The sequence below is a fragment of the Meleagris gallopavo genome, chromosome 10 (genome assembly GCF_905368555.1).
Source record: "Meleagris gallopavo chromosome 10, MGAL_WU_HG_1.1, whole genome shotgun sequence".
Classification (NCBI taxonomy): domain Eukaryota; kingdom Metazoa; phylum Chordata; class Aves; order Galliformes; family Phasianidae; genus Meleagris; species Meleagris gallopavo.
Window position 1 is genome coordinate 8,145,861 of NC_139413.1, and position 14,235 is coordinate 8,160,095.

Consider the following 14,235-nt stretch of genomic DNA (forward strand, 5'->3'; position numbering starts at 1 on the left):
AAATGTTGGACAGCTGATATAAGCCAGAATTCCAAAACACCAGTATTTTTTCAGCTAACAACATGGCAGTGAGTTGGGAAGGGTTTATAAAGTTGTAGGCAAGAGCTCTGACCCATAAAGCGGTTTGCTTGTGGATTCCAGGACTTCTGATGGAAATGCTTCGTATCAATATGACTAATTTAATGATGCAATGTGAAAATGGAAATTCCTTCTAAACCGCATAACATAGATTAAAACTAGCTCTGGGAATTTAAGATTGGTCTTAAATACAATACTAAATTATCTGATTAAGTAAATTATTACATTATTCACAGTTTTGTATGCGGTTACTGTTAAAAGAGGAAAAAAAAATGTTTCCCAGATGACTTGGTAAACTGAACAAAAGTGTAACCAATATCTTGACTCATAAAAATTCATCACAAAGCTGCCGGCATGGGTGTGCTGTTTTGCAGCAGCAGAATGACATGCTAGCAATTCTAAGGACAATTCAGCAGTGACTGGTCTGCACGTTGTTGATTTCAGTAGTGCAGGATTCCAGTATAAACGATTGTGGTTATTTTTCAAGTGAAACCTTGAGACTAACCGTAGTCTTGTAATCAATGTCATCCATCGACCTAAAGAAGTCCAGGCTCTTTGCTCCTGAAAGCTTTCCTTGATCTGAACTGTGTGTGCTCAGCGTGTCCAAAATCTCCCCAAGCAAGTCCATTTCTCCTTGTTGCTGTGAAATTATTCCAGTGTCCCCAGAATCATCACTATCATAAAAGCAAGCAGAAGCTTCTTCACTGTCTTCTGATGATAACCTAAAGACAAAATCTTTTGCATCAGTTGGGAGCACAAAAACTATGTTATTACAGACACTCCTGAAAGTAAGTACCAATATACATTCAAACACTTAAAATGAATATAAGCCCCACTTTTCTTCTAGATCAACAACCTTACCTAAAGATAAATCTACATAGAAGCAGTGGCCATTTGGTGATTCTTCAGTCTCTTTGCTCTTCCTTAACCACTACAATTATTAAGTTATCCTTAACATGATATCCCAAACCTTCCCTGGAATTTGATAGTTATTCCAAATTTGGCTCCACTTTTGCCTTGTCTATACCTTATATTTAGGTAAGAATTGCTACACCTCTCTCCAGCTCAACTAGCCACATCTTTTGTTCTAATGGCAAGGCTCTCATACTGCAACTCTTCTTCTATCACCTAAGCATTACTTGGGTAAATCTGCTATCTGCAATTGCAAATGGTGTTTTTGCCTCTTATTTTCTCTTTCACTCACTGCAGTAACCTTACTTCTGACCTCCACACTGCTGCAGTCTTTCCCTAGTGTTGTCTATACTTCTAAAAAAGTTCTTTCCATGGCCAAAAAACTCAAGGATCAGGTTAGCTGAGGTCTTCTTTGTATCCTGACCTGTAAAGATTCAGGATTATATCAAACTCTCCTAATCACCATACATACACACATATCCCAACGGGCCTCTTACTTGCTTGTTCTCTCTATTTCTTCATCATCATCATCTTCATCCAAGGTAAAATCCTGGTTATTGAGGTGCTGGTTGAAACGTGTCTGGAGGATATAAAATTAATATTACATACTTCTTGTCTATTTTAAACAAAGAAAACAAAACCCAAATGCATGTCAGCATTATTTGGAATCTAACTGCTACCACACTCATTAAAGACTTTCAAAGGCCCCAATGAGGAAAGGCACATATTGACTCAGTTTTCTAGAAGCTGTTATAAGAGAACTCAAAATTCACGGATGTAATTGGCTAAAGAGCTAGAAAAACATTTTTCCTCATGGTCTGTGGAGTGCATTATTATTTATGCAAAGCCTTGATTAGCAGAAGGCTGCCTATACAATGTAACGCATCACTCAAGCCTACTACCTATCATTTCTCTTAAGGACAAAGCACTGTGATTTACTGTTTTCTGACAGAAATATTTGCAAAGTTCTGAAATTAATGTGGTCTATTGAGCATGAAGAAGAATGGATTTTTGAAGCGGCAAGAAGCCTAGAGTCTCTTTACACAATTGTACTTATATTTGAGTGTTAAACAGAAGGATAGAGTATGTTAGCTTGAAAGCTGTGCACCAAGAATGCCTTCATGCAAGATACTTTATTTTAAATTACAGTTACTTAGTGTACACTCAGAGCATCCTATTAGAAGCCTGTACAGAGTAGTTTGCTGTAAATTCACACATTATCATACTGAGTAACTTGTTTAATCACATTCCTATTTAGCAAACATAACCAGGCTGAAGTTTCTTACTACACTTGGAAAAAAATCCCTATCTTGACCAGAATGTTTAAGTTAGAAATTTGTGAAACACAAGTGATAGTCGGAAAGCTTGTGCATCTCTTGCAATCATTTCATATCAAAACCCACAAAAAATTAACTGTGCGGACAATCCATCCACAGAAGTGATTCCAAGCATTGTAAGGCCATAATTTAAAGACACATGGATGGAATTTGTGCAAAGGCAAAACAGTGTTAGCTAACTTTAAAGAAAATCATACACAAGTATAAAGAAATGCTACTGCCCACATCTCATCATACAGTTCACCAAATGTCTGCAAGCCCCTGGTAGGGAGGAAATATGGCCTTAATTTCAGGCAAGGAGCTCAGAGATCTTGTATTGTGAGGATTTCAATATGTCACCTATTACAGACGTTCTCAGTGTTCTACACGTACCAAAATACACACTATCCTTTTTTTTCCCTCCATGATTAACAGGAATGACTCAATGTATATTCTTTATAGTCTGACACATATTTTCTCTTGTCCAACAAGAGACTAAGCACTTCCTATACTTTTTTGTCCACAAAGAAAAAATGTGGCTCTTAATGTGATAAACCAAGTAACAGCTGATAAAAAAATAATAATACAGCATTAAAAACAAGGAAAAAAACCAAACTAAGCTTCACGCTGAGCGAAAGATATAAGATGGAACACAGAGAAACAAACATGATATTAATATTTCTAATGTACAAGGACTAATGCCTTCTATTTTATTATGGCGGCTCACGACATTAGGGATGGATGTTTGTAGTGTGGCAGTAGAGGCTGAACCTTCCTGCCAATATTCCACCAGGTTTTGTTGCCACGTGACAGATGGCAGCAGAGGGACTGTCTGACAAAATGGAGTCTGACATGGAAGCACATATGATGCAAAGCTGTGTCACTGAAAAAAAGGCACCCATTGACATTCATCAATGCTTTCTGAATGTTGATAGAGACCAAACAAAGTGGATGTAAGCGCAGTTAGAGTACTGTGACAGTGGATCATCTCCTCTGGTGTAGATTGTTATGTGTGCGGCATGCAGACTCTTGTTAACTACTGGTGAAAACGCACAGCTTCTGGCGGTGACTATGTTGAAAAATCATTTTGTAGCTGAGAATTTGCTCTATCAGACAGTGCTATTGTGTTCTTTGTATCCATTGTAGTTTCCATGGAAATAAATAGGAGGCGTTACTCTCAGAGTGACCTGCATATTTTACTGATAAACACCTTACAGAACATACTCTCTCGTTTGACTTAGCTTAGCAGAACAAACGAATAGAGCCCAAATGCAATATTAAGATGTTTGGATCATTTTCTGAAGCACTACTTATTAAATATAAAACTGGGAAGGTTTAGGAAATATTACAGATAAACCAGATAAAACAGCTTTGAATAGGTGAGTCATCATAAGATATAACTTATCTGACTTTATTATTCGTTAGTACGACAGAAATAGGAATAATTTAAAAACTTTGAGCAGGAATGGTTTTACTATAATTATTTTAATGCAAAGAATCAAAATATGTAATAAAACAATCAGAAATAGAAAATCGAAATAGAAAAAAGACACTTAATGAATGCAGACAAGATCTGTTAAATACAGCATGGATTGTCAAGAAAGCAAATTGCTAAAAGATGGCCCACTGGTCTTTCGGTGGCTATACACCAGGGTATTACCTGCAGTTGTACTGCACCATGCTAAATAGAAGTATTTTATCTATTCCTTTCATTAGCAGTGGTCAATTAAATTTCCTTTGTAAATTCAAGTTATTTCCAGGCTCTGAGAGTTCTTTGAATTATTCCCATCATTACTGAAATCAATCACACCACTGCAAATAACTACAAGGAAGGTTAACTACTTTGCCTTAATTGATACTGTTAATTGGCTACCTCACTGATTTAAATTTTAGAGTTTGTCTTCACTGAGGCAATTAAAATAGTTTACTTCTGTAAGACTGGAAATTCACTACCTGGTCTGGAAAATTCTGACTGACGTGACATTCACTTACATTAAAGCTCTAACCCTGGAACTGACTTTTGGAGGGCAAAACCCTCTTTTACTTGAAATTTGCATCAGAATTAGATGCTGCCATCTTTTACCTCTATTAACATAAAGACAAGATTTTTCAGAAAGGAAGAGTCTTTAAAAACACTGAGAATTTTCTGAAAACCAAACCAAACCCTCGTTTATTCTCAAATGGGTTAACTCTGTCAATTGAATAAATTCCCACAAGATAACTCCATGATTTGCCAACGTAGGAAGTAATTTTTCAAAGAGCATAGTCTGCAAGTTTAATAATAAAAAAAGTTGTGTCTTTGAAAAACAGGAACTGAATGAAATTACTGAAAACCAGCAAACAGCACAGACATAGCAGTTACACATATTTGGCCCCTTGGGGCACCTTCGGGTAGTATTACAGAAGCAAATTAATGAAAGCAAGAATATCGTATATGAAGAGTGTAACGTAGCACACATCAACAAACCTTTAAAAAAAAACAACTAGAAAATTTCTAGCTCCGGATGGTCAGACTCTGAAAAGATTTTTGCTATCAAATTAGATGTTTAGGCTTCATACAAGAAAAAAATTCAAGATTAATCCAAATTAGATCAGATCCCTATACGGAAAGAAAATGTAAAAGGAGAAAAAAAGGCAAATATCTGTCTGTAAATAACAACATTCTCCAGAGTTTACAGCTCTGCAAGCTGGCCACTGAGACAACAAGCAACACATGTTTTTGAATAAGTGACTTTCCTCTAGGAGCTGCAATAAAAACTACTGCAAGGGAGGGGTATGTCCAGACTCTTTTGCAAAGAAAGAAAAAGAAAAAAAGAAACTCTTAATAAATTGCAAAAGGAGAACCATAAATCTTTTTCAGTGCTCCACTAGGTAAAGTGACATAGTACGTGCACCTGCAAAAGCTGTCAAAGTCATTTAAGAAGTCCTTCCATTACTGACGTACCCTGCTGTTTGCAGTTATTTAAGCTTTTAATTTGTCTTTTCTGCATTTTGAAGTGTGTAACCTTTTTTATACCATTTTATGAAAAAAGGACAGACTTCTGTTTCCTTCCTGATCAGCATTCTAATAACAACCAGACCATTTAAATTTATTACTGCAAGAAATGATATTGTAACACTCCTTTCTTGCTGCACCAGAACTTTATAAAGTCTTAATAGACTGCTGTCATGTTTTTTCTACCAACTGAAGAAACAAATTTCTTAAGAACTACTCAACTATTTCTCTTATTTCAACTAGTTCTGCTAACGTAATAAGTGTATTATTTAATACATCTACCTTATATATAAATATTAGCTAAGATTCAGCCTTAGAGTTTTATATTTTTCCATCTTCAAGCACCCTGCACCACAAAAACCCATCTCTCACCTTTCTAAGAATATAGCAGAGTTCAACACATACCATGCTGTTTATCACACAACAAGCTTGCACTCACCACAAACCACTGTTGGACTATCTCCCAAGCCTGCATGCAAAATACAGCAAAGGATCAACCACAGTCAGTGCGAGATTATGTTCAGACAACCCAGCTCCATGGAGAGCGATGGTTTTTACTAGTTATGTTTGGAAGTTGCATTCATTCATTCTGGTGGCAGCATACGACTGCAGCTGATAAGCTCCAGACTATGGACAGTGGAATGTTGTTGCCATACATTCCGTTTTTCACTGGCTGCAAGCAATTGCCTTTAATCCCAAATATATTCTTTCAATAATAAAGGGGATGCATTTGGCTAAAGATTCAAACCTTTGGTTTCTGCCTGACTTCTGACTTCAAAATCTCTTTCCACAAGTGGTTTGTTACCTATACAACTGCAGCAAATGCTGATCACTGAAACCAGAAAAAGGTGATGACAGGATAAATGTGGATAGAATCAAACAAGTGAGAAGGGGTCCTTACACGGTTCTATTCTGCTTGCTGGTAGCCTCACAAAACGTACCACTTTGGCATAAAAAAGCAGACAAAATACAGGAATGCTAAAGGATTTAAATTTAAGATGGTTAAATTTTTGATTGGGCATGAAAGTCAATCTTTGAAATGCCAGTTTTTTATTTAATACCAGACCTTTCAGAAACACAAATTTCTGGAACGAGGGCTTATTGATCAGCAGCGAGGCAGGAAGTTTAAGCAGGCTGCTGCCATTAATTGTCCTCGACGTAAGAAACAAATAATCTTTTGAGTAATGGCAGCACATATATAACTTCACATTTACTGCCTGCTCAATATATCAGCACGTGTAGAATTTCAAGTAAAGAAAAATATCTACTACACGTCAAATACATGAAGTACTGTTTGCTTTTTCTTAATAATTTTAAGATAATTCATTCAGTATGAGAAAGTAAAATAAACAGAAATCCACTATTACTTCTGCTTCAGTTTTCTATTTCACCTATCCTCTATGACACAATAACAGAAGCAATTAGAGTTTCACCTCCAGTAGGGAAGCAAAAGACCAGACCCTGACCAACTTCCCAGTTAACCACAACCCACTTCTTTCCAGTTAAAGACTGAGAACTGAGGCAATGGGTAATGAAATCAAAGGAAGCGTACTTAACCTTGCACTCTACAAGAGCCAGGACTGGTAGGGAAAAGGGGAAGAACAGAGATAAAACATAAGTACAGTTACTAAACTTTCTCTCCCTAGTTGCCTTTCCTTTTTCAAGGGTATGGTACAAATAACCGCCGACAAGCTGAAAGTAGTGCTTGGAATACCAATTAGCTACACCAGCACCAGACCAAGATGGATGCGAAATAAAATTCCAGGTGAATTTCTAGAAGTGGTCTCTTCAAAAATTCCTTGCATGCTTTTACCCATATAAAGTAAGATAACATAGTGATGCCACGTTATGTGATATCATAGAAGTTGCCCTGAACATAAACTAAATGGATACCATCTAAGATGCCAAATTTCCTCTTATTAGTAGAGGTAGTAGTATTACATGGGACTAAAGGGTAGTTTTACAGACTATTAATGCAATACAGAAACAGCTTCATCTTTCCTGCTTTAACATATCGAGATGCACAGATAATGCATCTGAAAGATCATGAAGTGGCTGGAAAACACACAACTGTATGCCATGAGACAACAGTGTCCTTGATTCTGAGATCCTGATAATTGAAATGGCACAGAAAAAAAGAGATCAACAAAGTAGGTCCCCAATGAGAAAAAGAAATCCTTTCTCTGGCAATAAAGAGTCCGCCACAGCAGGAAAGTCCCCGAAGTATGTTTAAAGACAAAGGCAACCTGAACATGAATATCAGTGCTGAGGCAGGATTCGTCACAGCAATGACATCTCTTGAGAGAGATGGTCATGGAAAGCACATTCTTATTATTTCTGTTCCAAATTAGGACCTTGACAAATTAACAAACTCTAAGCTTTCTACATTCATACTACTGAACACAGATATTATTTGAGGATTTTACAATACTGCTTTGCATTTTTACAGATAAATACACTTCTGCTCACTTTTCTCAGACACAATTGTTTGTCTTCCAAATAAGAAGTCTCCTTTTCTTTGATGAATCGGAGTGGTTTCTTTTGGGAAGCCCATGACATCTACCACCCTTATGCACCAACTGTGGCCCCAAGCTGCCCACAGCTGGTATTGCCCTGCACAGCCAGCTCACTCTCATTCCTCTCTGTGGCACAGAGGCCATTCTTAGTGGAACTGGTCACTTGCAGCTGACACACTTTGGTATCTGGGTGCACAGAGCGCAGCAAAGGAAGGTGGCCTGCCTGAACTTCTGTTGGCAGCAAGGAAAAGCATTAGCCTTTTAAAATTGGACATCTGAGATTGCCAGTGCTATTTGCAACAACTAAAGGCAGCAGCTATTTTATCAACAAGAATTCTTTCTGGTTTGGTGGGGGTTCTTTTGTGAGCGATTTTATGAATGAGATTTACCTGGCAGAATTTTCAGTTACAAAAACTAACAAAAAAAATTCCACTTATTTTGTTCCTTGATTGTTAGTAACAATATTCAATTATTTGACCAAAGGGAAGCAGCAGGATGGAGCACAGAGCAGTAAAAAGATGAGGGGAGCACACAACAGAAAGGAAAAATTATTCCATATCCCTATGTAGGAAGGCAGGAAAGAGAGCGTGCTTCTGAGGAAGCATGAAAGCCCATAGACCAGAATGTAACACAGAGTGTAGCTTCAGTGATTCAGAAGAGTTGCAAACATGGTTCACGTTGGTTGGAATATGTTATCTACTTAATATCATTCTTATGCAGGTAAAACAAAGATTACTGGCTAAGCCAATCTTTTAGTTAAAAAAAATGACATATTCTTTCTTGCATCAGCAGAACTATCACATGGCAAAATCCCTCCTGGAATTAATCATGGCAGATCACACACAACTTTTCTCAGAGGACAAATTATCAAAAGCACAAACATGTTAAGAGAATAATAGAAGTGACTGGAGGTAAAATGCATTAAGCAGGTGTGACTCTCAACACAAAAGTCATGTTTTTAGATCTCAAAATTTAATAGGAAGCCTATTACAAAAAATATTACAAAAAAAAATTACGTAAAACCTGAGCAGCACTGAACTCTGTCCATCAAACCTCCGGACAACTGTAGAGCCAATAGATACCAGTCACATTTAAGTACACAGTCACAAAGAAAAGCGATTGTGCCCTAAAACAGAAAGATTGACTCCAAATACATTTCTGCCCAAGGCTCCCAACCAGAAGAACAAGGCAGTTAGAGGAGTCCACCCGCCTGGCACCAGTAAGGCTATTCTGTTTGACACAAAGGGTCTTTACAAGGCACCTAGGAACATGGATGGCACTCTGAGTTGGGTACCTGCACTAATTCCAGCTGCCCTCACACCTAAATTACACAACAAGCAGCAGGAAAGCGGAATTACTGGGATGTAATCTCAATCCTAGGTGGGCTGAATTGCCCTTTGGCCATGCCTCTCTTACTCCACTTACTGTGGAAAAAGCACAAGATACCACTGCAAGTAACTTTGACATTTCAGTGAAGTGTCTAAAATTATCTGGGTTGAATCCTGACTCTCACATTCAGGGACACTGAGATCACTGCAGGAGAGGCTTTTTCTGATTCTTCTACTTCTCCCTCCTTCAGCCCCCAGGGCAAACTTTCAATTGAACTTCTTGATTCATTTTTTTCCCCCACTCAGTTACAGGATTAGAGAGAGAAAGAAAAGGTTAGGGAACAGTCAGTGACAGAGCTGAAGCTGTAGATACAAGGTTGTGCTCTCCGAACTTTCAGGCCAGGAAGCAAAAGCAGTCTGGAAGGAAAATAGGTGGACTGACCCCTGGGCCTCCTGCTTTGGACAGGGTAGGTCAGAACGCTGCCTGTGATTGCTCCTCAGGAGCACAGAAGAAACAGTAATTTAAGCAGAAGATAGCACTGTCACATTAAGATGTCCATAAGCTCTCCTGTTTGTGAAAGAGCGTTTTTCGTTTAGATTCTTTCATTTGTTTGCAGAAGGCCCTTGAAAAAGCCGCTCTTGTGTTTGCTGACAAAGTAAATTCTAGTAGTCAGATCTAATAGCCAGGAAAAGCATCTGCAAACTTTTTACTGCCTAAATTTCTCTCTTAGATAGATCAAAGTTAGATGCACTGGTGATATTGCCCTGAAAAATTAAGTGTTCCATTAAACGTCCCACCAGGCAACAAAAAATTCCAGAGCAATTTCCTGACCATTAAACTATCTTTCCTTTTCTAAAAAAAAAAAAAGAAAGAAAAAAAGAAAAAAAAGAAAAAAAATATCATGGTAATTGGTGGAGAGATTTCTTGAATGTTCATTGAAAAACCCAAAGAAGGACAGGCAAGGATTACTTCATTTCATGAGTTAGCAATGGACAGAATCCTGCCAGAGAGGTGCAACAGCCTGAAACCCATGGAGAGAAGAGAGTGGGCACAGAAGAGAACAGGACTCTCACTAATAAAAACACCAAAAACATTTTACAAAGGTGTGTGTGTGTGTATATATATATATATATATATATATATATATATATTTTTTTTTTTTCATTTAAATGTGTTCCCTGATTAAATGAAAATCAGCCACCATCGCAGCAGAGGCAGTGACTGCTATCAGCTGGTGAGGTGAAGCTCCAAGCAACGTGGGGACAGCAGCTCTGCTTGGTGCTGTGCATTCCTGATGAAAAAAGGATGCAAAATACATGGAAACACCTAAATCTTAAGGTTACATTAAACCCTGCTAATATTCTAGTTAATAATAATAATAATAATGCAAGGAAATGGTGCTTGATTTCTAAATGATCAGCTGCCACAAAAAGCAAGGCTTTTACATGGCAAAGGATACACCCTTGGAGCCACGAGAGGGCACTCTTGTAATCCACAATTTGAATTTTTGCTGCCTAGGTTTTCATTTTTAATTAAAAGGAAATCTGTTTCACAGAATAAAAAGATCTTATTTGACACACCAAGACAAAAGATTGTTGACCAAGTTAAGAAAGCTCATGATATTTACAGCACTTTTAAATTATGCCATTTTAGCTGAAGAAATGGAATTTACTAACCAACCAAAGCTTATTCCAAAGCCTATTTCTCAGAAACAAAACATAATTTCCTTTAAAAAATGCGTGTTACTGATTATAAAATCTGTCTATTTGTAATATTTTAGTCAATGAGAGGTAAAGATACCTCCAGCTATAAAACCAGTATTTTCCATGCACATAAGGCATGGATCCAATCTCAAGCACATTAACAGAGTACAAATAAAGACAAAGTTCTGTAGTCAGAGCTACTATCGTTCTGAAATTATTATTGAGTTATCTGTGAGGCTTTTTTCCCTCTTTTTTTCTTTTTCTTTCAAGTTCATTCTCAGCGTTCAGTCTCCTAATATAGAATACCTACATTCAGAACCACATTATCACAAGCATTCTCTCTTCTCTTTTATGCTCTTGGGAAAAAAAAACAACTCCTCAGAACAGCCCACTCTCACCATCTTTTTTCAGGTTAGGTGGGTAATCACTTACTGTAGGCCCTCGGTAGCTAACGATGATGTCATTTATTTTCCTGGTCATTGTAGGGGTATTGATAAATGTAGCACTCCTGAAGGTGAGGTTATTCTGAACACATCTTCCTCCCTGACTCTCGCTGTCTCTGTTGCACCAAAGCCAAGTACCTACTCCAATCTGAATTACGTACTTTCTAGCTAATACACTTCAATAAAGCTGTAAAAGCTACATTTGTGATATGCTAAAAAAAAAAAAGTTACTTCTACTCAGGAATACTAAAAAAGAAGTTCAGACTTACATGGCTTTTATTACCTCACGCAAAAGTTTTTTTTTTTTTTAAACTTTTTCAGACACTGCATTTAAATCTTGCAAAGTCATGGGAAGTCGTTCTCTCGGCTTCTCAATATATGAGCATTCAAAGTAGTGCTGACACTCATGGATTCCTGGTAAATCCACACTTCGAACCCAAATGCCCAGGTTTCCATTACGTCTGCAAGCCAGTGCGTGCCTAACAGCCCAGGTATTACATACCTTTCCTTAGAGACAAGGGGGCATTGCTAACTTACTCATTATACCATGAACCCCTTCTTCTTACTCGGTTTTCTGCAAACCTGCAAGGATATTTTATTAGCCACTAAATACGTTAGTACTATTTACATCCTCAAATGTTCTGTTTTTAATAAGCTACCCTATCACCTGATAAAACAGTAAAATTACAAAGATTTCATTCATGAAATCAAATAGATCTTCTGGGCTCATAATAGGCATGTTGTCTTTTCAATTATTTACTTATTTTTCAGCAATTCTGCAGCGCTCTCATTGCATACAGGCCCTTGTCTACTCAGAAATCAGCTTTACCTGCACATATGTAATGGAACAGAATTAAAGTAAATTATGCAAAAACTGAATCAGCGCCGTAATACCCCCTCATCAATAGGTAAAGGAACTCAGCAATGTCATCGGCAAGATGCTGCAAGCAGAGTTGAAGAGATCTCATGCTTGCATTAATTTTTATTTTAAAAATTTATAGCCAGTAATTTCTTAGATATCCTTTTATATCTAATTAAAGTAGGAGATAAAACAGAGACTTATTCAATCAAGGCATGAAACAGTTAACAGCGGTGCACATGCCAAGGTTTTAATAAGGCTTAACAATAAAAAGCTTCAACCCTCCACTTTCCCTAGATTTTGTTGTGGTTTTCCCTTGCTTAGGGCAATCCATCTGTTAATGTTGACTTGCAATACAGTTAATCTCATACACGTAGAAAAGTGTAGAACAGCTAACCTAAGCAAGAGTAAGCTCAAATGAATATTACAGAGATAGAACAATTCATCCTAGGCAAAGATTAATTGTGTGTATGTGCGCACGCGTGCACGAAGGCACACACGAGCATGCTCCTGTTATTTCATTATTTTTTTTTTAGGAAAGACTTTCAAAATGCCAATTAGAGGAGGGAAGCTGATCACGAGCATTTGCAATAACACATTTAATTATTTATCCTCCGATTAGATTTTGACAGTTTTTTTACATGCTACAATTTGCTTTGATTTGTTATTATTTTTCTGATAGCCTATTGCTGATCTGGCAAAAAAAAAATAATATTATAAGAGCATCGTGAGAGCAGTGCTATAGCTTAGTAAATATTCATTGTTAAAAATGGCTCTGTGCTGTGACCAGTGCTGGTATTCTCCCCGGGCCAAACTGGCCTTGTTTTCAATAAAACCGGAGAAGTATCCTTTCCCTGGAGCCCTGTTAGGCTGAGGCTGCAGTTGGAACTGTCATCTTCACACAAAAGCAAAGGGGCTGGGTTTTACAAACGCAAAGCTTAATTGGGAGATCTTCATGGATGTACTCTTGACATTTATTAAAGCCTCATCAACAAAACAGGAAATAACCATACTAATTAGCAGACCCACATACAAACTACTATTTATTGGGGTAAAAGCATATTCAGAACCGCAGTCCCCAAAACCCTGTTGTGAACCAACATTTAAAATGGTCTGTCACAAGGAAGGAAACTTTTGCATCATACCCAACGATCCAAATGAACTATATTGTACAGTATCTCAGGTAAGCATTAGATGGCTTTCATATGCATTCTTTCCAAGCAGCAGAGAATAATGGCTCACATCTGACTGGTCAAAAATATAACAACAAATTCTTTACACTTCAGTTATTAAATGTTGTAATATGGAAGAGAGTGCAAGAAAGTGCAGGGGTGCCTCTTCTTTGGAACAAGAAGATTGCTTGCTATTTGTTTAGGTTTAGGGTGGATATTCAAACAGATTCATGCCGCAGCTTAATCAATACCTCGTCCCTATATTAATTATCTATCAACATACATGAGCTGCCACATTAGCAGTAGCATTATATTGCTGCTGACACTCATGGGTAACATTTTTAGAAATCTAGGTGGAAAGATTCATCTCCAGCGTTGTGAGAGTGCTATAGATATAATATTAAGCAATAATAGTAGCAATGAGACTCATTTGTTGTATGCTATAGATTCAGTACCAGCTCTGAAACACTGGCTCTCTTGTGCATTTGTCAGTGCATATATTTATATTTATTTGGATGTAAAGATTAAAATAAACACCTAATCATAAAGACATTGCATTTATTTTTACTTAAAAACTTACCAAAGAACAAAAATAAAACCAAGAGTAGCAAATAGTGCTGTTTTAAAAAAAAAAAGTACTTGCCTTTACTTGCTTTTGGAGAGGAAGAAAAGGAACGGTGTAAAGAAGAGGTAAAGGCAATAGTGCAAGATCTGAGTACTTGTGAGCAAGCACCGCTCGCTCTTTCCCTAATCCTGGGCTCAGGTGGCGTTGGGGACAAGAGTCGGAGAGAAGACCAGGGACATTCTGGTTGCAGCAGGGCAAGAATGCGAGGCCGTTAGTCACCACGCTTTACCAGTAGTACACAAACCCCTTCTGTACCTACGTATGCATGCACGTATTTACATACGTGT

General features: G+C 37.5%; 1 protein-coding gene across 5 annotated transcripts in view; it reads right to left on the reverse strand.

The window, feature by feature from the left end:
• DENND1B (DENN domain containing 1B) overlaps positions 1-14,235 on the reverse strand; it is a 155,236-nt gene that overhangs the window by 17,898 nt on the left and 123,103 nt on the right. For all 5 annotated transcript variants that reach the window (XM_085232102.1, XM_085232100.1, XM_085232104.1 and 2 more), the window contains 2 exons: positions 1,488-1,570; positions 584-800 (listed from right to left, as the gene is read on the reverse strand). In XM_085232102.1, coding sequence (XP_085088228.1) covers positions 584-800; positions 1,488-1,570 — 300 coding nt within the window. The remainder of the gene's footprint in view (positions 1-583; positions 801-1,487; positions 1,571-14,235) is intronic.